Raw genomic sequence first — 26,260 nt, 5'->3', positions numbered from 1 at the left:
TTCTTCTTTGCTAGGTGACCAAAGGTATTCTTGAGTTAACGGTCTGGTTTTCCTCCCTTTTTCTCTCTACATTCAGTTATCGCGATAGTATCTCAGAGTACCAGAGATCAAGTACATCTCCAGAATCTACAAATAACATGCTTTTCTAAAAAAAATAATTGGCAGGTTTGTTGCAACATGCAGATTCAAGTGATGTAATGTGTTTCCAAGCAGTCAGGTTCGTTGCCCATGACGAATGAAACAGCAACATTCAAGCTGTTTGCTTGACAGATTTCCTTATGAACCTTGTGCAAGAGATACCCCTTCTCAGGCAAGACTCAAATCATGTTACGCTTTCCTGGCGCTGTGACATGCCAGAGCTCTGACTTCGAGTGGTTGGTCCCGTATTCCTTGGGAAAGCCAGGGCTTAAGCATAGGATCCCAAATCAAAGACTCTTAGATGTGTGTGGCAATCTGAGGCTTTTGAGTTGTTGCAAACCTTCCTCTTCTATACCCATACCCGTTCCTTGGTAGTGAGCACGGGGGACAGGAAAGAAACAACCATGTGGAAAGCAGGTGGATGAGGACGCAGCACAGAGAGATTGCTAAGGGATGGGATTAAAGTCCCTTGAGAGTTGCGTAGGGGTTGTTAAAAAGAGGGAAGCCTGTGATAGAACCAGAAAGGAGGTGAACAGAGTAACAACAAGATGGCAGGGCTCTGGGCAGAAGGGTCAGGCTTAACATTTCTGTGCCCGTGGATGTTCCTGTGAATCCCAAAATTCAGGATTTCCTTCCTGAGCTTCAGCGTTAGCAGATAGCTGTGAGTCACAGTAGTAAGGTATGCTTCTCCATCTCTTCCTAATGACTGGGTTTCTTCAACTCTTAAAATAAAGAAAGGCTCTGCTTTAGATAGCATGGGCACAGCTGATAGAGGGATTTCTAGGCCCCATGTGCTGCAGCAGAAAGGATTAGCCAACACTGCAAAGCCGAGAGGTAGCTTTCATGCCTTCAGGGTACAGTGGACTAATGGGAGTTTGTTCAGTTGAAATAAAATCAGGAACTCAATTTGCTTCCAGACAGCTTTAGGGAGAGGGTCACTCTGAACGCAGACTGGCACTCCAAGCTGCTGATGCCGTTTCTGTTCAGATCAACTGTACGGAATACTTTAAAAGCTGTAATTATTTTCTAATTCCTTCGTCAGCTTTAGGGGAACGGTGCAAGATTTCAAAGCTTCTCCTCTGCAGCCCTTCCAAAAAAAAATTATGTAGGGATTGAGGTGAATGTAGGCGGCAAGATTGCTTGTGCCTCTGAGTTTGCAACACAGGAAGATTTTCCATATGTACAGATTAGGCATCAGAAGCTCCAACACCCTTCTCTGCCTTGGAATCAATCAAGAAGGTAAATCAGGGACAGGCAGAAATTCAGTCACAGCCAGCTCCCTGCTGGCTCTGCTGTCCTAAGATGGCTCTGCTGTCCTAAGCAAAAATTTGGTGCGGACACCAATCTGACACAGAAGCCGGTGAGCTACATACTGCTCTCACACTTCAGCTCTCTTCATTATCAAGTGCTTGAAATAGTGCTAATAAATACACTTTTCCAGCCCCCAAATTATAAATTTCATGTTATTTGCCATGGGAATTCCACTGTCTGAAGTGAGGTAGTTGCGTTACCCAAAGATGAACTGCCAGAGAGAAAATATCCAAGTAAACAAACATATGCTTAGTGACCTAATTAGGCAGCATGTTTATATTCCATTCAAGTATGAGACCATTTTAGTTTATTTCTTTCTCTGCATTTTAATTTTGCTGTCCTAAGTTAAACAACTGGCTGTGGAATTTTTGTCTCGCAACACCTGACCCCGTCAGACTTCTAAAATACAACTAAGACGTGAGATGTCGTGGAGTATCGGTATACCTTGTACTTCAGAGAGAAAAGTGCCAGTGAAAATTATTCCACCAAGCTCATCTTAGTTCCCTGTATTATTTTTCCACATCATGTAATAACCCAGTTAAGCAGCCTATATGCTTGGGAAAAGTAAAATGTTTTTAATTAAGTTAATTAATCGATTCATAGTAATGTATAATAAATAGTCACAATATAATGCTATATCATAATTTGTTGGGCAATACCAGAACAGTGTGGCATAATGTTAATCACAAAATAAAACGGATAATAGAGCAAAATTGTTTCAGGGCAGCTCCTGACAGTACACTGTGTTGTCCTGCAGAACACAGCAAGATCTCAGAAAAAAAGACTGCCCAGATCTGTGACAATTGGTGTGCAGAGCTGGGTGCACAAACAGGCACGCACGATATGTCTGCACACCACTTAACTCAGACTTGTACATATGTGAACTTAAATTCATCGAAAAGCAAAATTCAGAAGTGAAGAGAGAGAAGAGTGGTGTGAAATTGATGGGGAAAGACAGAATTTGCCAGTTAGGAGGACGAAGATGGAGAAGTTTGATGCAGTGGGTGTATAATTAGTGCAATCTGACAAAGAAGAGGCTTTTGCAGGATGTGTTGTGTCAGTTCTTTTTCTAGACAACTTCTCGATGATGTGCGGTAGCAGAGTCTAGTAAAATGGCATCTATTTATACACAGGGAATTAAGGAAGCATGCAGCTTTCAGAAAAGAACATGCATTTGGTCTAATAGTTCTGGTCTGTGAGCCTGCCATGAAAACTGACTGCTGCTTGAAGAGCATGCTTCAGCTACAGTAGTCCTGCAGGAGTGGCAGTGGCCACAGGGCTTCAGTGAATGCCCCGCTGCTCAGTCTGAAGCCTGTTGAATCAGTCTAGAAGTTCACATAGGTTACAAAGTTTGACTCCAAGTCATTGGCTTTACACACTTTGGGAGGAGAGAACATGTGCACCTGTGCACAAGCTCATGTATGTGAAACAAAGGTGCTAAATTTTCTATACATCTCTTAAACAGGATAGGAGGAATGTGTGTGCTGTGTTGTAAATAACAGAGGAATGTGTTTGCCAGCTATCATAAAAAGTACAGCTTTATTGAGATCAATCATGTCAGTGAGTCCATCTGTTAACCACTTACACATGCATGAAGCACCATGAGTAGTTTACGGTCACTTTGAAATATGGCAGCGTGCTTATTTATATTAACTACATTTATATTAACAGAAATATATCATAATAATGTCATTTTAATGATATACAGAGATGCAGTTTTTAATATAGAGTTATCCATTTAAACATTTTTAACTTAAAAAACTAACAAGGAATGCAACTGCCCCTCGTGTGCAGCCCTGTATTTCCAGCATTTCAATGGGAATGGGATCATCAGAACCAAATGTGAGGAAGACTTCTTCCCAGACACACTGCTTGCAAGAAGAAAGATCCAGGGTTGGAGGGGGGGAGTCTGTTAAATTAATTCTTCAGGCTTTTCCCAGCCTGGATCTTTTGTCTTTTGATGTCCTCAGATGCTCCCAAGGACTTTGGGGGCTGTTTGAGCTCAGCTCGCAGCCGCCTGCCAGTCCCATTGGGTGCCATTTCCTCTTCAAAAAACTATTCTTGCAGCTGCTCCGCTCTGCACGGGGAGCGGAAGCCTTTGAAATTGCTGCAGCTTCAGTGCACAGCCTGTTGGAATAGCTGGCATCAAAAAGGAGAGGAGAAGGAGTGCTTATATCTGTTTAAATTAATTATAGAGGCTCCAGCAGAAATGTGAAGGCAAACAGATAGACGAGACCGGATTTGTGGGGTACTCTTTAGCAAAGCGACGGCTGATCAGTGCATTGACTTTCTGCCCCCTGCACAGAATGAAGCGGCCCTGCCAGAAATTCTTTTAGCAGGAAATGTTGGCTGGTGGGACAGAAGGACAGGCCGGGTGAACAGCTCAATAGCTACGGAGCACCACAGCGGGTTTACATTTTCTGCTGCTTCTGTGGGTAGGTCCAAACCTTTGAACATGAGCAATTCGCTTCAGAAATTCTTCCTGCTACATCAGGAAAAGGTGAAAGCTTTGCTTTCATCCCAGGCAGCCTCTGAAGCTCCCCGACCTACATGAGCCCTATCTGGCTGTGCAGCAGCCCAGAAATCGGCGCTGTAGAAGTTCCCCTTCTCCACAGGGTGTGTCTTCCATGACGAGGGAGATGCTGCGCAGTGGTGCTCTTGCTCAGCAGTGCTAGCAGGTGAGCTGTGGGGAAAAGGGTGTCCTAACAGCTGAGCACGCGATGAACTCCTCAGCCCTGTGGTGGAGACTGGGAATCGTCATGGAAAAAGCTGAAAAACAGAATTCAGAAGGGTTGGGTTGGGGTTTTTTTTGGCCTGCAAGTCTGCTTTGTTGCTTCCAGGCGTGATGGAAGGGAAGAGTAATCTTTCCTACGTGAGGCACCAGTCAGACTGAAAGAGCACGAAGCTGTTCTAACAAGGAGAGCTGGAGCAGCACTGAAATACGGCAGAATATTTGCCAGCTCCCCAACAGTCCCGCAAGGCTGAGGCTCATGGCAAGTGCAGGCTGTTCTGCTCTGTGTGTGAAATGAGAGAGAGATTATGCAGCGTCCACCTTGAGAGGAGTTTGAGCTACGGCGTCCTTGACTGTGTGGTGCCGACATCCTTCATATGAAGTCACCAGAAGCAAAGAGCTCAGGTTCAAATGTTGTGCTAGAAAGTGGGTCCTCCCTTAGCTGCAAGATTTATCAGAGGTTTTGCCTGAAAGGAACTGACTTACAGGAATGTGCCTGGTCTGCATGTCTGATCAGGGAAAGAGGCAGCATATTTTTTTTTACACCTGCTCTCGGTTATATATGCAGGCTTTGAAAAGAGATGGTTTGGGTTTGGTTGCTTCATTCCCTCTTCTGCAGTGGTTCGAATCTGCTGTTGCAGTGGTTTGGGGTGCTTAGGGGCTGTGGTGCGGCTGCCAGACAGTGATGTCAGATGTGGGACTGATCTTGTGGTACGAGCTTCTTAGCTGGTTCCTCCTCGTTCACCAGCTGACACCTGAAAGGATGAAGCAGTCTTTTAGCCGCAGGGTTTCTAATCCCTTTGACCCAGCTTTGGGACTTGAACCGCTGCTTGTTTTAGTCAGGGCAGAGCTGGATATCAATGAATGCTGGAATAATATTGTCTTGACATCCGAGGATCAGGAGATCATTGAACCCCTAAAGTGTGTATACCCCATTGGAAGTTTCAGGGAGAAGGACCCTGGGGGTGTTCACAAGTAAATAATATTTGGGAGACAAAAGTGGGGTTCAGAGCTCCTCTTGATGGAAGGAGGCAGCATTCAAGGCACTGGGCTTAGATGGAAGGAGGCAGGAAATTTTCCAGGTTTGCCTTGCAGAATCCTTCTCCTCATGCGCCTGCTGCTCTGGGGGAACGGGTTAGTTCTGGGGCAATGGTGGAGGTGTTTTTTCCCACAGCTTAGCAGTCTTCATAGTATATTCTGCCTGCAGTGTTTTTCTCAGCCTGTTACATTTGGCTGCACTAAATGAGAATGAATTTATAGTCCTTTACTTTTGGAGGGGGTGGGGGAAGGCAGATGACTACAGTACCTCTTATAGAATATTATTATAAAAGAAGTGTGAATTACCTCCTAGCCTCTCATGCTGTTGAGAAATTGATTTGAATGACATTTTCAAGGTGTTGTTTCTGAGACATTCAGCAATTGCCATTCATCCATGAATGGTTAGTGAGATGAATAACAAAAAGTGGTTTAGGATTCATAGGAGGAAGTGTTAAAAAATAACATTTGGCAGAAAACATTGGTTATACTAAATTCTCTTGTATATCTAAACTGCACCAAGGTTATCTAAGTGGTTTTAGGTAATCCAGTCATTTTGAAAAAAGACTATTTGAGCAACAGAAGCAGTAACATCATTTCCAGTTCTATGTGGACTGTAAGAGTCATCTGACTATCATGCAACACAATATTATGGCAAGATGGCTTTAAAGGAAATAAAAGCAGCCCTTTCTGCTGGCCATTCTTCAGGCAGGTAAAATATAGCACCATTAACTCTTAATTAACTCATACTTTCAGCAAGTAAACATCAGAATTCAAACATAAGGAGGAAAGAGGAGGGAAAGCAGAGTGAATTTTAGGACTCCATCTTTGGATGGCAACCTTGAGAATAAGTGACCTGCCAGGAGACACATACATTTACTGGTTAGTTATATGCAGGCTTTACATCAGATTTCTTACAGGAAATATTATAAAAAGCTAATGTACCTCTAGAAACAACAATACTTTATCAAGATCTTTAGAAGGTCCGTATAGTTCTCAGACATATGTGCTTATGGTGAAAACAACTAAGCATGGTATTTTGCAGATGCGTGACATTTTAAGATTGCTGAAATCTTAGCTGTAAAATGCTATAAAATGCTAGGAGTTTTATTTAGACAATATATACTGATACATCTATGTATGGACATCATAATTTAAATGCCTTATGTAACTTGTTTGAATTTTAAATTTTTGCACCGATAGCACTTTATAGTTGGAAGGTATCAAATGCTTAATAGAATTATTAAAAGTAGTTTCCAACAAAGAAACCAAACCATTGTCCTTTGGCAGAAACTTTTCATTTTCATAATTGTTGTTTAAATCTCTGGGTTTTTATCAAAACTTAAACTTTAGTGTTTTGGATTTTTACCAGTATGTGTTTTCTTCCTCCCATTTTATCTTTCTGCAATTTTCTCTTCTTAATGTCAGTGAATGAAAAAAAAAAAAAAAAGTGATATCCAGGAACTTGCCTCATCTTTCATTCTTCCCTAAGAAGAGATTTAAAAAGAATGAAAAGCTGAAATGGAAATGAGAAAATGCTGGAAAGCTGTGTATCTCCTCTTTGAAATGCACAGCTCGAATGTTATGTATTCAGCCTGTGTCAGCCTCCAGGCTAAGATACATACATCCTACGCAAACATCATTATCAGTGCTGAACTTTCATCTTACAGTTTGGATTCCCAAAACTTCTCTACCAAAGCAATCAGTAAAACAAATAGTTTGGAGTTCCTTACAAGAAGAACTGTTTCCTAATGCTAAAGGAATTGGCTCCTAAGGACATGCTAAGAGCACTTAATAAAAAATAATTTTCATTCCACCTATCTTCCTCTGTAACTTCTGTTTACAGAGCGTGCTTTGACTCATATGTTCTCCATCTGCTCTGTCTGTCTGTATGCTTTTGCCTCACACACGCCTGCTCGAGATGCAAGGTAAGTTGCCCATCTCTCATTGAGAAGTAAGCAGGGAGCATAAATACCTCATGCTGTATCAGTAGCAAGAACTGGCATTTGAGACATGTAATGCATTGTCTCTAGTGGATTCTGCACTTTGTCTGGGATCCTTTATGTTCCCTGAGTTTAGGGTGCTCAGTAAGTTTATTTTTTCTTTTTCTTTTTTCGTCCTTACAAGACTTGGAAGAATACTGTCTTTCCCACTGTTGAAAATATCAGTGGTGACATATTTACTTGCCTCTCACTGTGCGTTTTAAACCTGAGCATCCTTAACCAAGAATGCTGTTTCTCCAACTTCCATGAGCTCTCCTCTTAGGAGGACTTAATAGCTGTGCTGTCTCTAGAAAGCCTGCCTCTTGCTGTGGCTGTGAATGACGAGGCAGCTTCTCTTGTAGCTGCTACTGGAACACAGCATTAAGAAGAAGGATGGGCCACGGGATTTATTCCCCACCAAAAGCCAGACACGACATCCAGTGATGAAGCCCATATTAACACCTTTCCTCACACCATGCCATACAAGTGGAGAGAGACTGGAGGAGCAGAGCAGCACCCAGGCAATGTGAGGCTGGAAGCAGAAAGGTAAAGAGGAGTTCTGTAGAGGAAAGACAGATAAATGTAGAAAGAGAAAGAACGCTTCAGGTGGTGATTGCTCTTCCCAAATGAGGTCAGGGCTATGGGTTTCCTTCCTCTCAATAAAACTAAGGCAACAAAATGGAAGTTGAAATGATTTCAGACTCCTCAGAGGGCAGAAAGCATGGTATAATGTACTGAAGACTGTTGCCATATTCCAGTCAATCTATTTTTTGTTTCCCCACTTTCAGCCCCAAGCAGTTTGAAGACTATTAAATACATCTGGAATATATAAATGAATGAATAGACTGCCATTTGCAAATCCTCACCCAAAATTAAATAATGTGGCTTCTTATTAAATGGGAGATTATTACTGTCCCAACATAGGCAGCAGTGTTAACAACAAGTCTAGCAGAATTAAAGAGCTTTCTGAATGCTTTGACAAATAGAGTGCTAATGTCTTTGATGAAAAATTACTTTTAGCAAGGTCTTCCAAATATTTTCTCCTGTTTCAACTGTATTTCAGTCCCACTAGATGCATCTGTTCTTCACAAAGGAATTCTAGCAGGCACCAGGACATTTTTTCAATAATATTGTTCAATTACTTTACCACCAGAGCTGGTCACATGTTAAACTCAGGCTACTTTTTAATGAAAAATGACTTTTCAGTTGAAATCAAATATATACTTTAATTATTTTTCTTATTTTAAGGGGAAAAAATAGATTTCTTTCAAACTTTTTTTTTTTATTTCAAGATTAAAGAAAGCCTAAATCCACACTGCTTTCATTTCTGAAAAATAGAAGTTTTTTTGTATTAACCCTCCCTGCACAAAACCAGCTGTAAACAACTGAATACCTGCAATTTAATTAATCTGCAATTCTCAATGCTCAGCCATGGATTTACTGGTTAGAGGAGCTGTTGACCTCTCCCAGACACAGAGTGAGAAGAATTCCCCACTTTTTGGAAAAAAAAAAAGGGGGGAGGGGAGCTTTTATCTCAGCAGAGGAGAATGGTCTGTCCACAGAGAAGGTTTCCTGAAGGATCAGGGCACAATTCCTAGTGCTGCCTCTTAGGTAGTGTGCAAATAATTCCAGTTGTGGTAGCTCGGGTGTCTTTAAAACACAGGCAGTGCTTCCCTGCTTTAGAGGAGCTTTAGAGGCTGGCTGGCGCTTGCCAGGTTCCCAGCTGTTGCGTGGGGCTGATGGAGCGAGCGCCTGTTCAGATGTCGGTCGTGGCACGATGCTTTGCAGTGCGTCCGTAGCCACCCTGAGGTCAGCCACTAATGTTGCTAGAGTCATTTCAGCTCCCTCATCCCTTCCGAAGGCTGATGGAGGGGGGACCAAAGTGCCAGCTCCTGTTAGCTTCCTCGGTCTTGTGGTTGTTCCTCAATGTTTTGTGACTTTTCCTAGGAAGGGCAGATTGGAAACAGTGCAGCAACTCCCTCCCAAACATTGTTGTGATCTGCCTGGCTCCCTAACCTACTACTGCATCCTCTCTGCTTCCCTAGCTGAAGGCATGCCACGAATCCCTGAATCCCAATCACATGAGTCACTGAGATGCATGCTGCAAACCCTGGGCTCACATTCATGGACCCTGTCTAAAGTTGCCCTGGAGCTGCAGTCCATTAGTTTTAAGTCCCAGTTGCTCTCTGCTTTCAACAGCAGAGAGAGGTCAGAACAAGAATAAATTTCTCAGGCAACAGCCCAAATATTCCTCTGGCTTTTCCTCTTGTGCTTCTTCTAGCATGTCTACGTTGACATTTACAGAGGCAGATACACTCACATTTAATAAAATGATTTTAAATAATGTGCTTAGATTGGGTGCTTAAACTATTGGATTTTATCCACGGGATTTTCTTCTCCCGCTGCCATGAACGTATGAGGTCAGTACCTTCAGGCCCTTATGTGGCTGTGGACCTCACACCAGGACTTTTCCGAGTTTGACCTCCGGACATGGGAGAGGTGTGGTGCTGTGGGCTGAGCCCAGTCAAAGGCACTGCCAACACCCACATTCCACAACAAAATCCATCACTGATTTCCCCTTGCTTTGGTTTAGACAAGATGCTCGTTCTTTGTTTGAGTGCATTTCTTCACAGATAAAGTGCTTTTACGTGCTTTTTTTTTTTTTCTTTTTCCAAGCCTCACAGAAATCTAACAAGGGTAAAGAGGAGTTTTATAGAGCATAGTGACAATTAAAAGATAACTTAATTATTGATAAAACTGAAAATATACCACATGGCAAGGAATTGTGCAGTGGTAATCCCTGCTGGTCCCACAGTGATTGGGGGCTGGCTGGAGTCTCAGTGTACTTCTCACCCCTTTGTTAAAAGCTCTTTTTTTTTGGTTTTGTTTTGCTTTTTTGTTTGCAGTAAAATGGCAACATGGTAAAATAGTAATCGGTGTACCTGAGGTGAGAAAGAAGTGTTAGCATCTACTAGAGTTACCTCTTTAAAGTTTAGGATTTATCGAAGGGCCATAGTATAGTTTCAGGCCTTTTATTGGTAGTTCTGCTGCTCTTGGACATTTCATCTAAGGGATAGTGTGGTTTTTTTGTTTGTTTGTTGGTTTTGTTTTGTTTTGTTTAATTTTATTCAAAAATGGAGAGCATTAAGAAGTTGATTCGAGACTAAAAAAAAGATTCCTAAACAAAAATACCCCACAGTTTTGGAGGCTAATAGGTCAAGTAATTAAAATACTAACACCAGTCCAAAACCACCACCAACAACAAAACACACAAAAAACAGATTTTTCTGCAAGGGAAAGTTCAGTAACACTTTAAGAGCATGTTGAAGCCGCAGAGGAGAAACAAAAGGACCGAAGTTCCCAGCCTGGCATGGATGTACCTCATGTAACCTGTTTATCAAGTGCTGTTGCCAGTAGAACGGGCCAGGTTCAATCACTTTGGTATTCTTGCTGAAAATAACACTGGCTCAGGACCCCACATAGAGACTTGCAGAGGTGAATCACACACGTGGGTGCCCCTACCCTAATAAGCAGTGTATAGATACTTGCTAGCAGTGGCTCCAAAGTCTTAAAGGGCAGCCTTATTGATGGGAGTAAAAAAATAAGCATGTAACATGGGAAAGCCAGTGACTGATAATAAGTTGACAGTATTAGGTAAGTCTCTTTTCCCGGAGATGCCGTTCTCCAGTGTAAGCCCTCTGTAGGAGTGAGCCTCAGGCATGTCAGGGTTGTTGTTATCTCTCTTCACCAATGAATGTCTGTAGTGATCATCCCTGTGTGTATGGGTTTGCTCTGCAGTTCTCACACTGTGGGTATTTTAGCTGCAACAGAATGATGTTATAGCTAACGTTATGAAACACATCCAGTGACTGACCGAGCTGTTCCCACCTGAAAGGCATCTCCATAATCTTCCACCTCAAACACGGTCACACACAGTGTGATCATTAACGATGAGGAAACTGCATGTGGAGCTGAGGCCTTCCTGTTGTCTCTCTGTTCCTCAGCTACAAAATGTTGACAATTACAGGACTGTTACATTTAGAAAATACCTCGAGTGTGAACAAAAGAGATTTCTTAATCTCTTAAGAGGTTAAGAGGTTAATCTCTTAAGAGGCTGCAGGTCAGGGCAGTTCAGTTCTCCCTTTCCGCTCTCACCCCAGAGAACCAAGGAGATGGTGTCAAGACCATGCATAAAAATGCAGCAACTTTTGTGGTCCCAGTCCTGGCCAGGAAGAGGAGATGGAAGAAGGGGTGGGGAGGACTGACAGTACTGGATGTAAAGGCCAGTAACCAAACAGCCTGGCACTTGTGAATACAGATCATGTTCCCAAGAACATTCTGATCATGGGTTAGAATCACAGAGTTGCTGAGGTGGGAAAGCACCTCTGGAGATTATTTTGTCCACCTCCTCTGCTCAAACAGGGCCACCTAAGCCAGTTGCACTGTACCATGTCCAGTCTGCTTTTGAATATCTCCAAGGACAGAGACTCTGCAACCTTCAGTGTTTGGCTAACCTTACAGTAAAAAAAAAGATACTTGTGACCTTTAAAGAACAATGTCTTGAGTCACTTGCATGTATGGGTGACCTCAGTACCAATACAAGCATCCGTCTCCCAACACGGAAGAGATCATTCATTCCAGGAACACCAGGCAGAGTAGGAAGTCCTCTTTTCTCCAGGGTTCCCCAGTGTATGAGACGTGAGACCACTTATCCCTTTGCAGCTCTTCCCCTCAACTACTGCTCTCCGAGGAACCACTGGCCCCACACAACAGTTCTGCTGCCCTCCTTACTAGGAAAAAAGCTACCATGTGGTAAGAAGAATCACATCGCATCTCCAGCTCTTCCTGTTTCACATCTGAGATAGACAGGCCATGCAGTTCGCCGATACCTCAGTGAGACCAGTCTGGCTGGGGACAGAGCTCTTAAGGAGGGAATCAGAGCCAGGCTTACCAAGGTTAAAGTGAACAGAAAAAAGCAGGCTAGAGTCTGCAAGACAACACAGAGAAGCCAATACAGCTCTGCTGCAATCTGATTATCTTGAAGCCCTTTGGTATCACATATATTCAATATCATAGTCCTCTTGTGCTTATGATATGTTACCCATCACTGCAATCCTCAATCAGTATTTGACAGCAGGAAACAGTAGTGTATTTCCCATTAGAAGAGTTTATCAAGCTCTGCATTATCTGCAATAAAGGAAGATTACTTGTTTTTGCAGAGTTCAAAATTTAAAATAAGGCAACATAAAAGATAAACTCTGTACAGCAGAGTTTACATCCTCTATTTTACAATATTCAGTAAATATGTACAAACATGCATTTACAGATGAGGTTTTCAATGTCCACATTCACCAAGAAAAACAGGTAAATAAAATGTGTTCTGTGTAAGGAATAAAGTTGAATTTTGCTCTAAGAGAAAAGATCATTTCTTATTTGCTGACATTTTACATTATAACGGCATAATCTTGAGATTACTTGATGTGTAGTTTGTCTTCAGCTGTCATCATATAGCAGGCATGGCTCAGAGAAGACAAGTGCCTTAGTTCAAGCATGAATGAAAGGCAAAACACCTGCCAGTCTCCATATATGTTCCTCTTCCCATGACCCTTCTCCCAAATGTGTACATTTGTGTGCTTGTCCAACCACGCTTCAGCCATGCAGCATATGTGGAGTTCAGAAAAATGGGACATTATCAGGATTCAAACGTATTTTAGAGCAAGGGGAAAAACTTCCTTGCATACTATGCTGGTTAACACTGCGATCTTTCTCATTCTAAGCATGTATATGCATGATTTAATGTGATACCATTTGTACAAAGTATGCCACCCTCTTGAGACCCTTGTATTTATCTGCTTTCAATTACATTTCAAGTATTCAGAAAGTCTCCTATACTAATCCCGTCCAACTTGGAAGCCACATAGCTCATGCATGAGACTGTCAAACATGAGTAGTTGCAGATGTCAATGCACCAGTGGCAGGAATCCAGGAAGATAGATCAAGGCTTAGTCACTGAAAAATACATGCCAGCACATCTCAGATACATAGCATTGTAGCACCTCATAAGGAAAACGTGTCGTGACAGGAAATCAATAACCTCTTGGAGGTGATCTGGTTTTGAAATATTCTTGATTAATTATGCCAGGGTGTGTTTGGCAACATTGCCTGATCCAGCATTAACCTAATGCTTTTTGCATGAAGCGCTATTGTAACTGGTCTCATAAGTCAAGCCTGATGGTTCAAGGCAGGTTTTAAAGGGTCAGGTTATAGATTTTGTAATGTCTTTGTGTCCGACATTGCTGCTTTTACTATGGAGTGTAGGCTTTTATTATCAATCAAAATAACAATTGTATTAACATGAACAGTAGCATTTAGGACTAATTGAGTTTGAAGCACAGTGATCCTCCTAAATAAAGTATGTCATACAGTGGGCAAAGTAAGTAGGGACTGTCAGTATATTTTCGCGACAGAAGACTGTAGTTCAGGATGTTCCCCAGGCTGGTTTGCAGAGGAGAAGCAGCTGTAGAGGACACACAGGGCGCGTACTTCCCTCAGTCTTCTCCCACCTTCCTGCACAGCCTCATTTTCCCCCTCGACAAGGTTTCCAGACATACCTGCTACTTGGGCTGCCCCCAGCAAAGGCAGGCAGCTGCCCGGTGTCAGCACAGAGGCTGGAGGAGCGTGGAGCTGGTGCTAGCACAGTGTTTGGCCAGGGGCACAGGCACAGATGCTTGGGATGCTGTTTCCTAACGCACCTCTGCCTTGCAGTGGAGTACACACTGTTTAGAAGATGCAGGGCAGTTCTTGTCATGCAAAGCTGATTACAGACAGATTGCTGGGTGCAGTAATGAGACCACGCTCGTGTTGTTCTGCTACTGTTTTCTGTAATACGGGAACAAAAAGGCTTAGGAAATCATGTCACTCCCCACAGAATTATTTACCAAAGGAGTTTGCATGTATAATCTAAAGAAATCATTAAATATAGATAATGACAATGCCTGTGAAATAAATTGTTTGAACCAACTTGCAGATAAGTTGCAGTTACCATGTGATAGATGAAAATTTGACCTTTGGCTACCTCACCTGCACAACACCCAATAAATCCAGCTCCTCAGTAACCACTTCCAAGATTTTAAATTTCCAAATAGCATCAAAGAGCCACCATTTGAAAAAGAAACTGCCAAGGAATGGATTCTTGATTTTCCCAAATGTGGAATTTCTTTCCCCAAATTACACTGGCCTGAAGCCCAGGACAAGCAATATTCAATCCTGGACCAGAGACAGATTCAAAGTCCAATGTCTTCAGGTTAGAAAGAGGATCCTTTTGCTATCATGAAGCCAAAAATATCCTTCTGTGAAAGCCTTAGTGCTGGCCGTGGAAGAATGCCAGACACTAAAATCTAACACGGCACATTTTATGTATAGATAAACTTTTCAAATCAGTTAAAAGAGCTTTAGAAAGCATATTCATACAAATTATTTTCTCCTTTTGAGGCCTGTGTAATTGGCCTCATGATATGGAAGGAACTGGCTTTTCAAGGAGAGGAATACTATTTTCCATATGAGTAGAATTGCTTTAAACCATTGCTAAAATACATCTGCAAGCTTTCTGTAGCGACATTTGTGCTAGGAATACATGAGGCTCAATGAATTTACTAGCACTTCTTCATCATGACCTGCATAAACACCCGGCAATCATTCATGTAAATTGAATCTGTTGTACACGTAAGTCTGTCCATATATATCTATAAACATTGATTTTAAGGATAATTGTAAGACACGAGAAAATATTTCTTTGCCTGGATAAACCTTTTTGAAAATGGCAGGTTAGGATGTTCTAGGACAAATGGTTTAACCGGTAAGAGGCAAATAGGCTGAATAAAATATATAGAAAAATACTTTGCCTAATATTTTGATTAATGAGTGAGTGATCCTTGCACAGGACATGCATGTGTGTACGTATGTTCCAGTCCTTACTGGCACATTTTCTAACGATTTTGTGGTAAAAATAAGGACTTGAGGTTGAAAGTAAACTGGACCTCATGAGAGTTTGCTCAGGTGTGGCTGATTGAACAGCAGCTGAGCTTTGTTGGTTGCCCTTGTACTTTAAAAGTCTCCTAACAGTAATGCAGGGCACACTGTTGGGAGCGGATGGGGGGAGTTTGGGCACGTCCTTGAAAGAACAGAAAGTCTGGCTAAGGGATCCCAGCAGAGAGGAAGAGGTGACTTACATGACATTGTGTTTTGCATGTGTTTCACGATACCCGGATATGTGACGTGTATTAAAAGCAGTCATACCAAATTGTACGGAGGTGAAGAAAATTAAACATGTAGCATGACAGTGCTGTTTCAGTTGGCATCATGGCACTGGTATTACCTAATTTTGCTATACCAGATGGGCCACATCCTAACCCATCCTGTCCCTGCCACCATCTTGTTTCAAGTCCAGGTGACCAAGATTTTGTTGTGTCTTACATTAAGGCATCATCTGCACCTGCCAAACATACGGATTGATGTGCAGGAAGGACCTGCGGTAACTCAAAGAGGCCAAGACAGAAGTGAGGAGGCATCGCCCCAGGAGTTACTGAATTGGGGTGAGGAAGGCACAGAGGGGGTCTCTTGGACCAGTAGGACAGGAACTGATGGGAGAGGGACAGCTCAGAGGGAAACAGCTGAGAAACGTCCAAATGCAGAGAGGAACCAAGACAGTGAAAGGGTGATCTCACTGAGAGACACCAAAAAGGGCCAAGACGTCTCAGAGCTATAAACTTGACTGAATAGAGGCACTTTCTTACCAGATTTCCATTACTTCTCTGTACACGCTTGCTCTTCCTAGGCCGACACCATGCACAGGAACAGAGATGTGATCCTCCGTTCCTCCGTAGCTACCCTACGTGACCTTGAGTGAGGCCTGTCTTCCCCTTCTGCCAAATGGGGGTAGGACATCCTGCCCCTACAGAGCAGGACTGCTGCAAGGGTCTGTTTAGTGAAGCTTTTGAGGTGCTGAAGTGCCTCAGTGATTGGCACTGTGGAAATTCTATAGATAAGCACCTATATATAACCTTCCCTGACACTAATGCAATCACAGGGGTGAGAGCAGACTGACGATGCTCTTTCAGTATATAGTGTATACTGCATACGTCAGGAACAATAAGAACAAACCCGTCAACTTTAGGTATGTGTGGAGAAAAGGATACAATTCTGATTACATAAGATACACCGTGTCCACTGAATGTATGTACAGAAAAGAGGGGCTAGCATTAAGGAGGAAGTGTTAATTTTCTTTTCAAAGGACTCTACATTCATATTGATTGCAAATGGTTGTCTCTGGCTCTTGTGTGTTTTGTGGCGTTGTATGGTATTAGTCTTCGTTCAGATCATGGAATACTTCTTCCTCTCTCCAACCTACAATAATAATTAATGAGCTGTCTGTGGCTGCCTTGGAGTGCATCCTGTGCATCAGTGTGTCTCAGTTAATAGTCATAATTTCTCATTTGTAAAAGGAAAAGTGCTACCAGCACTTTCAGTCTCAGAAGGGTTCAGACTCACTCAAGGATTCCAATTTATTATGCACCCAGTTCTGATATCCTGCTGCTCTCTTTATGGATTAGGCTGCCTTGGTGGAAGGTATCATCCTTCAGATGACACATAAATACTCTCTTGCCAGCTGTTCCTTTCTCAGAAGTTTCTCAACAAGTAAATCACGATCATGCCCCTTGTTTTACCAGTTTCTGATCTGGTTCTCCACTTTACTCCAGTAGGAACATGCGGAAAATGCAGCTTTATTACTGTTATTACTTTGCAAATGGTGCTGACTACAACTGTAGAGATTTTTAGGCCTAGTAGTATCAGTTTCTAGGGAGAATACACTGGTTGTGATATTAAATTAAGAGGAATGGGCGTAGGTTATTTTGCTGAACATTTCTGTAAAGTCTGTAATCTTGGGAGCTCGGAAAAAGAAGCGAAGGATGGCGTCCTACTGATGGAAACTAGATTTTTGAGAGGAATTTAGGAAGACAGAAAATGGAGGCAGCCAACAGATGCAGCAGTTCACACAGCCATTTGCGCAGAGGGCACCAAGGAGGGGCCTCAGACAGCTTCATGGCAGCATCAGCAGCCTTTGGTGTGGTGGTGACACAGCACTGGGCAGCTTCCCCAGCAGGTGTGGGAGCAGCCCTCCAGGTCCCAGGCTGCAGAAATTATATAGATCAGCATGTAAATGTAGGCTCCTTACTCCAGGAAAGCTTCCAAGAAAGCTTCTGCACTGTAACTGGGAATCTGAGGAGGCAGGTGCTCTTTTAGACTGCACTCCTGGTCTTAAAGGTAATCCTGGTCAGCCTCTGCAGATCAGGACTGGGTGGCTTAGTGGGAAGATAGCAGCACCACAGGCTGTGCTAAGGACAGCCGATACCGATACTCAAAGCTGTTGACTTAGCACCTTCTAAAAAGCTTTAAAGTTCCCTTTGGAGCACAGTTAGGGGAGGACAAAAGGCTAGTCAAGGTACTGATGAAAACAGCGTTAAAAAAAGCAGCACTTACTAGTTGGAAGATAAAACATACAATCAGGCTTTCAAGAGCAAGCATTTAATTTGCCTAAAGACTATTACAGAACTCATTCCTAATGTACTTGATTTACATAAAATCTCTTCTTCCAGCTACCTGTTGCAGAAGTGCAGCCCTCCATCAAACCTCGGTTTGTCAAGCCAACATTTCAGATGTTCTGCCTATTCGTAATGTGCTTTTCCAGTCTAATATGTCATCAGGCACATATATGCCGTGTGAGGGGAGATGTGTGTTTTAAAAATACCTTTTGAAGACTGTGCCTTTCAAGCAGAATTTCTCTCAGAAAGTTGTTGCAGTGGTTCAAGGAATTAACCACCTGGAGCCCTCAGGGTGGTTTTCGCAGTGTCCACTACTTGAGCTTCACTCAGAGGCTGCTCCTTTGGAGTCAGTCTCGGAGAGTTTCCTGGATCAAACTGTCCATATGATAACCTTCCTGCAAATTCCACCTGGACTGTGAGTCAGGCTGGTCTCTGTCTTCACGTGTTGTTACCAGCAATTGAAGGTTCAGCAAGCCAAATTTCTTCCTCACTTGTAGGTGACCAAACCTCAGGAAGCAGCACTGAGTGGTGGATGCAAAATGGGGAGGAAACGTCAGTTTGCTGCTCTGCGGAGACCAGCACTTGCTAGCAGATCTGTCAAATCTCCTTTCATTTCATTTTCTTTCTGTAGTAATAAAAGTGCCTTATCCATATAGTATTTTTCACTCGTAATAGCATAGATTATTACTATTATAATACACTATACTAGTCATTATGTTCCATAAGTTGCCCTTTTCTTTAAGACTTTAAATGTTGCAGAGTGACAGCTTCTTCTACAGTGAGTAATCATCCTCACCATTTTGAACCTCCTCAAGCCTGAGCCTTCTCTTAAGTAAGCCTCTAGAGATACTTTGACAAGCAGGGTGAGAAATGTGCTGTCCTTCCCAGGCCTGTACCAAGCCTGACGGTGAGTAAATGGGATCAGTCCCCACGATACCAACTGGGCATCCTTGGTGGGCACTGCATGATTTTTAATAAACAGGTCAAGGAAGCATCAACATTATTTTTGAAGTGTCAGATTACAGCTGTCCCAAGTTTATTCAAAAATCAGGTGGTAAAAAAGTTAGAGGGTATGAATTGTCTGGCCTTCCGCACCTTTACTGCTCCCAGTAGATCTCACTCCAAGCACATTTGACTCCCGCTCACCTTTACCAGGCCTTCATCCAGGTGCCAGGCTGATTCACATTTGGTATTTATAGCTTGAGTTTTTGGAGATAGGTCTGTTTGACAGAAGGTATCCCTGCTTACAAAGGGTTATGCTTTTTAAATTAACATTTTTGAAGGGGCTGGAAGTGTAGGAAAGGGAATTTTTGTCTTTTTTGTAGTTTGGGTAAAGCATCTTCAGTAGCTTTTTTAAGTGGCGGTTTCACTAGAATATCTTAAGCTGAAGTTCATGCTTGGCTTTTTAAAACTGTGCTGTTTGCAGGTAGCACCTGCATTTGCTCTAAGTGATTAAGATTAAAGATACATGTCTGCTTTTTCTCCTTTTGCTTCTAATTGCACTGTGCTTTTTGACAGGATGTTGTACATAAAATCCTCAGTGCTATAGCTCATTATCCTCTTTTTTTTTCTTACCTTTAGAAAAGAGCAGAAAGGAGAATTTTGGAAAATAATGACCTATTTTATTATATAACCACAGGAAAAAAAGAAAGGAGAAAAGGATTCTGGATTAGAGAGCAGTTACTGAAATTATTTTAACTACTTTTTAATTGGCAAGCTACTGAGTTGTTATCATTAGTGAAGAGTGCATCAACAAGCAGTATCCAAAGTGGCAAACACTTCAACTGGGAAATACATGTACAGTTCCCAAGCTCTGCAACTGTCATGTGTGTTACAAGCAGTTAAGACTAAGTGACTGTGTCCCGAGAATGCGTCATACGAGAAATATCAAGGGTGGGTTTGGGAGTTAAAAGTCTTTGCCGTCTTCTGTTTGTGCCTCTGAAGAGGTTATGGAGCCAGGGCAGGGAACATTTGCACAGCCTCCAGCTACAGGGTTTTGGGGGCTGTGCAATGAGGTACTGATCTCTGTCTAAAGACCTTTTTCACCCCGATGCAAGACTTAGAAGTGATCCTCCAGGGCTCACATTGCTGTCAGTCCCTGTTAATGGACTCTGGAGGTACGGCGCAGTTAATAGACCTCTCCTCTAGCAGTGGGCACCTCTATTACAGAACGCGTGTAAAACATCTATGCGTTCCCTTGATGCTGTTTTATACTGTTTAAAGGGATGGGGGCGGAACAAGTTGTTAAAAGATGAAGATATTGAAAGCTCCCCTAACTGCTGTATTATCCACCTGACATTCTCCAAATGCCAGTCATTAATTACTGATGTATTGAAAATCAGAGCAGTTATCCAATTCAAATTATGTTACATCTGTGAGCCAGAGCCTTTCCATTATCTTATCATTTCCCATTCAAACAATTCTTCCTTCTCCACATTTGTTAAAGGCTCAGTACCCCGCTCTTTCTTCTCATGGGAACCTGTTATTCACGTGTGGATATTTCTATTCCAAGACTGTCTTGCCTTCATGTTCATGAGGGTCTACAGCGTAACTACTGCAAATGTACCAGTTCGGCCCTCCACCACCCCAAAATACTACATGTGCACATCTCATGGTGGGTTGTGGCCAACATAAACCGTAACCTTCGTTTCCAGACATAATGTGGGCCCGAGGTGGCAAGGCAGAACATGTTTCTGGAGCGTGCAGTAATGCTGGTTCTAGGTGAGGTGTGTATTCGGAAATGATGGGGTTTATTTCACGACATGCTTGTGCTTCGGTTGTGTATATTTTCATGCCTGCCAGCACTCTGAGATCTAGACATCAAGTGCTGGGGGCAGGCTAGATGCAATTTTTCATTCTGCTGACGTTAATTGGATGAACAGACCTTCTCAGAAGGGACAGTGTAGGAAACACGTATGGAAAAATGACAAAATAAGGCCTTTTACAGCTAAATAAAGACAAGTGGCTGAAAAGGTTTTTACAGCTTTGGCTTTCATATGTTTCATTTGGGAATCTAAAACCATTTTGCACAATAACTAACAAATTAAGATTCACACCACCTTTCCGAAGAAGGTAATTGCTCCTGCCTTGCAGATGAAGGAACAAAGGTATTGAGGCTATCATTTGAAAATATGTCCCCTGTTCTCAAGTCCCCAGATTGAGATGCATTTAAACCTGATTCTCAGAAGCATTAAATACCTCCATTTATATTCATACATTTGGCATTGTTTGTGCCTAGAGCTTCTGAAAATCAGACACATTGCCTCTTAACTTGGACGGTCAAAATAACCAAACTGATGTGGCAAACATCACAGAGCAATTGCGGGCTGAGCTAGGACAGGGATCCCTGTCCCCTCGGAGTCCATGTCCCCTCGTGCCACATCCTGTTTTCACTCACTGAGTGTCCTCCTTGGATCCCTGGCCAACGTGAAAAGCATGTTCTGCTCACTCAGTTTTCCCCCCGCTCTCTCAAACGATTGAATGTTATAGAGGTAATATTAAGCATTCAGGTTATTGATCTACTTTATAGAGTCATATTACCTTTTCTTTCTAGCCACCCGGAAACTGTCTTTATTTTCTTGTGATTAAGATTCTTGTTGCAGAACTAGCATGGAAATGCAGTGAGAATCATTTGTATCACCTGTTTTTCCCCTGTTGTTTTGTGTTTTATTTTTTTTAGCATACAACAGTTTTGCCCTTTATATTAATCGAGATGAGAACAACACATCATCAGTATCCCAGCAGGAGCTGCGGACTGGCTGCAGTGTGCACCTTCGCTGTTGGCTATATTTTATGGTAAGGGCTGTACATGCTGTGTTTTCATATTGTATTGGGGGTTTTGTACTGCTAAATTTGGGCACATATTTCATTATGGATATAATCGCTAACAGATTCACGCTGCATGCCTCGTTTGGTCCAAGACCTGGGCTTTGTCTGGTTTCCCCAGATGCTTATATTTTTAGAAAGTATATGCCAAACCTCACACAACAGGAATTTGTTTAACAATCCCATGTAAGCAGTGGTCTTTCCAAGGGTACATTTTTCGACCTTTTTTTTTCAGGCTAAATGTTTTTCTTGGACCTTCGTTTTATTGCTTAGGGGTTTTGTTCTATCAAATAAAATCAAGAATAGGCAAATGATTTCCTGCATCGGTATTTACGCGGCAACAGAAAAGATAGAACACTGTCTTTTTTCTTTACTAGTTCATAAATTCTTCCTGTAAAATTGATTGCAGAATAACCTAGTAATCCAAACACTCTGGAGTTTATTTTAAAAAATGCAAATGTTTGTGAAAAACTAAACAGCAATAACCTTTTCTATGCAACATTAAATTCTGTCTTTGGGCGGTTTCTATTCAAGCACCTGACTTATATGATGGAGTTAATTTACTTTGGTCATTCTGGCATTTTACTTTTCACTAAGCCTTTGTTTTGCTAACAGTGCTCCTTTGATACCATATATCCTCTATCCCTTCTGCAAGCATTTCATGACCTCCTGTTTACTTCTTCTCACATCACAACAACCCTCAGCTCAGAGGATGTTTTCCAAAACTACGGATAATACTGCTTTTACCACCAGTCAAGTGAGATCAAACTAATGAGAGAGGAACACAGGCTCAAGGCAGTACTGTAATACTGCTTCAGCCATGCTATTTTTCCCTTCGGTCCAATGAAAGAGAAGCCATTATTCATGTACATCGACGCACATCAAGTGATCGTAAAACGACTGTGATCCAGCTGAAGTGGGATGCTGTGTCCCAGGATGCTACTCATATTCTGCCACTTACTTTTATAAGCGTGCATATACTTGTTAAGCTAGACTAATATTTTCAATTTAAGATAAGAACAGTCTCATGCACAGAGGCACATAATGATTTCTTGAGGAGAACGGAACTTCTTTTAACACTTACATGCTAATAAGTAACTGTGCTATTTATTTACCACCTTCCTCTGAAGTTGCCTAGACACAAGATAGCAGAGTTACTGTACCCATGATCTGACCTAGTATGGCAGTGACAGTTTCCTCATGATCATCTGAGTAGACACATGGAAAAATGTTCAATAGAAATAGAAAAAATGAAGCAATCTAGTTCTGCAAATGAAATAAAAACAGAGGTGTCTTAAATTCTTTAAAGAAGCTGTTACAGTATCAGTGTGATTCTCATATGGCTTGATCCTGCCTACTACGGTGCATCTGAACCCTACAGCTATAAGTACAATGTAAAAGGAAACTGTAGGACAAATAAAGCAGAGGAAAAAGGTTCTGCATTAAGAAATTAACCACTAGGCAGATATTTGGTTACAGGCTACTGTCATCTTCCTTTGCTTTTGCTGTTTAAGGATAGGCCTATTCCCAAGTGACTCACCTTTTGAGTTGTGATTCTGCAGAAGATGATATGAGACAATTGCTTATTCTACCTAATGGTAGCCCTGCTAAAATCTGCACTTGCAGTCCATTACTCAATCCATTTTTATGAAAAGAAGTCTTTGGGAAGGCGAGAGGGACACACAGGTTGTACCATGCCATCACCTGCAAGTTCTGCATCTGCAGCCTGCAGCTGTTTTTGAAGCCTCTATCCAAGATTTGGCTGAGGCTGCAGGGTAAATCATGATACAATTATACCAATACAGTGTATTTAATGTTCACAGAATGAGGAATAGAAGTATGAAAAGTGTATTTTTCTCATCCATCTTACTCAAGGGTGCGTGCTTTTCACAGCTAAGGTTCACTGTCTTCCTACTGCTAGGTAAGCACATTGAAGTACTGTCTGTGATCACTTAGAGAATTTGTAATGATATCATTAGGATTTGCTGCTCCTGTACACTTTAGCCCCCTCAAGGTTACCACAGTGCATTAAAATGAGATGACACCTGCAAATGACCTAGTTACATCCAGCCTTTTGGAACTTCCTTCCTTTCTATCTTTGGTTGTCTGTGGGTCCCCTGCTGGTGCATAGTTCTTGTTGTTTTTGTTTTTTGTTTTTTTACCTTGAAGCCAGGTATCTGCTGCTTGAGCATTAGAGTCCTTCTCCCTATGTCATTGTTCCCTCAGCAGAATTGTGTATAAAATGTAGGCCGTTGCTAATCAGATGTTCTGGTTTTTACCTGTGAATTTTGAAGTCTCCCTACCTCATCTGAAACCTTCTTACCATGCTGCGTGATTTATCAAGTCTCACTTTTACTCTAAAGGAGCACAAATTGTTTAGTTTAGGCTCTGTTAATTCATTTTTCAACTACAGGTAGAGAAGATCTTCTGACTTGCTTCATATGTGGCTGAATCTTTCACATATGGAAGGGATGATGGAATAGGGAGCTTTTATTATATGTATGTGATAAATGAGAAAGTGGGAAAAAAATCTGAATAGAATCACCAAAGTTAGAAGAATATAGCTAAATAACTTTTTATCCTCTAAGCATTTTTCAGAGAAGTAATTTGAATCACAGAATCACACAGAATCACAGAATTTCTAGGTTGGAAGAGACCTCTAGATCATAGAGTCCAACCTCTGACCTAACACTAACAAGTCCTCCACTAAACCATATCACTGAGCTCTACATCTAAATGTCTTTTAAAGACCTTCAGGGATGGTGACTCAACCACTTGAGAAACATCCTGAAGAATTAAAAAAAAATGATTTATTTTTTTTAAATTTATGTTTTCATTCTCTCTCTTCAATCAGGAGAGCATTTGGTAGGCACACTTAGCTCATGTACTGCCTGTGGAGGGAGAGCTCTGCCTTGATCTTAAGGAACTGTGCTCAGGCACAGCATTCACAGATTTGCGTTGCCTGTTGCACACCATACATGGACTTTCAGGATCAAGGCCATGGGTTAGGTTGGGAAAGGCCAATTGGCTTTATTTAACATGGCTTGAAAAGGTCACAATTTGTATTGAATTGTTAAATCTAGACAGTGCTAAGAAAACCCAAGAGCTTGCCAGTACTACCAGAAAATACTGCCAATGGGAGCATGGAGTTGGTTGTCAAGGAACAGAAAAGAGCCAGAAATGTGTTGCTCCTTGTAATAAGAATGACCTCATGGCAACTAATATCAGAGCCTAATATGTCCCTAAAATAAACCGAGACGAATACATTTATTTAAAATAGCTTTCTTGTTCCCTCTGCTTTTGAGTACTTGAGGATGCCAGACAATCAGACCCTAAGAATCTGATTCCACTGCTGTAGTCATGCAGGGCTACGTGTTTGGGAGCAAAAGGCTTGATCTGCTCTCTCGTTGCTATCTTAAATCTGCTGGAAGTTCTCTCCGCAAGTGCCAGGCTTGGACTCGATTCATAAATCTATTAAGCTGATAAATCTGCTTCCATAACTCAGGTACCTTTAAACTTTCATTTGAAAATAAAGTTTGACTTTAAGTGACTTTAGGAGAGTTCTGTAGATGTGCTGAGGGAAAGTATTTAGATGGTGTAATTTGCTGAATTCTTCTCGAGTGAATTTAAGAAAGGAATGTACGCGCCGAGAATTTGGAATGAATTTGAGATAGCTGCTGTCAGCCTTGCTGTAGGATTTCCACTAGCGGTTCTCCATAGAAGGAGAGGAAGATCAGAAAGAGCATATGTTGGCAAAAGGATGGGGACTGCTAGGGCAAACCTTGAAATTGAGAAGGGAAGGGTGAAGAGCAAAAGGGTGAAGCTTGGTGAGAATTGGCAGCCATATTTACATGTATTAAGAAGGCAGGATTCAGAAACCAGAAGGATTTTTGAGGCGGCTGAGTGTGGTAGTGATAGATACAGATGGAGTAGGAGATACGGCATGACTGTGCTAGGGTCTGTTGTGTGTCCGTATGTCAGGAGAGGGCCATAAATGCTTTTGGAAGTGAGCGCTGGGGAGAGAAATTCAGGAGGGATCAGAGGAATCAGTGGTTGGGGAAAACCAAGTGAAAAATCCTTGAGGCAAGTGAAAGAGATGAACCACCAGTGAAGAGAACATGGGTAAGGAAATGTGCAGCTCACAGGTCAGCAGCTTGAAAGCTGAAATTGTGCAAGGAAGTGGGAAAAGCTTGGAGGGGAAGAGAGAGACGGGCTTTGAAATTGGGGTGGAAGGCTGACAGAGAGGTGGGTGATAGATGCGACAATGCAGAGGAGGAGAAAAGAGTTGGAGCCAGGACTACTCAGAACAGGAAAGAGTAGGAAGAAGTAGAAGCAGCAGAAATAGGCCAGGAGAAGATTAGCATCCCCTGTGCTTGACCCAGAAGAAGGGTGGAAGAGCAGAAGTGCTTTCAGCAAGAGAAGTCTGCACGGATCCTCAGCCCATTAAGTCTGACGTGGCCATTATGGACTGTTACTTTCTGGCTCCCCTCCACCTCCACATCCTCAAGTGTTTCAGTCAAAGCAACAGTACAATCACAGATGACATGCATAGATAATACATTCTCACTTGCTTGTGTAGCTCCTTAAAATGTAGCTCAAGAAAGCATAGCAACCATTTCTATATTTAAAATTAAATATTT

General features: G+C 42.1%; 2 protein-coding genes across 3 annotated transcripts in view; both read left to right on the top strand.

Annotated features, from left to right (window-relative positions):
* Positions 1 to 26,260, top strand: part of LTV1 (LTV1 ribosome biogenesis factor) — a 350,847-nt gene that overhangs the window by 95,530 nt on the left and 229,057 nt on the right. The gene's annotated exons all lie outside the window — the stretch shown is intronic.
* Positions 1 to 26,260, top strand: part of AIG1 (androgen induced 1) — a 121,881-nt gene that overhangs the window by 86,820 nt on the left and 8,801 nt on the right. Inside the window, exon 4 of one of the 2 annotated variants that reach the window (XM_068677225.1) lies at positions 21,475 to 21,590. The exons of the other annotated variant lie outside the window; for it this stretch is intronic. Coding sequence (XP_068533326.1) covers positions 21,475 to 21,590 — 116 coding nt within the window. The remainder of the gene's footprint in view (positions 1 to 21,474; positions 21,591 to 26,260) is intronic. 2 annotated transcript variants of the gene reach the window in all.

This window comes from Anas acuta, chromosome 3, assembly GCF_963932015.1.
Source record: "Anas acuta chromosome 3, bAnaAcu1.1, whole genome shotgun sequence".
In the NCBI taxonomy this organism is placed as follows: Eukaryota; Metazoa; Chordata; class Aves; order Anseriformes; family Anatidae; genus Anas; species Anas acuta.
The sequence above is the reverse complement of the archived record's forward strand: the minus strand, read 5'-3'. Positions and strand labels throughout refer to the sequence as shown.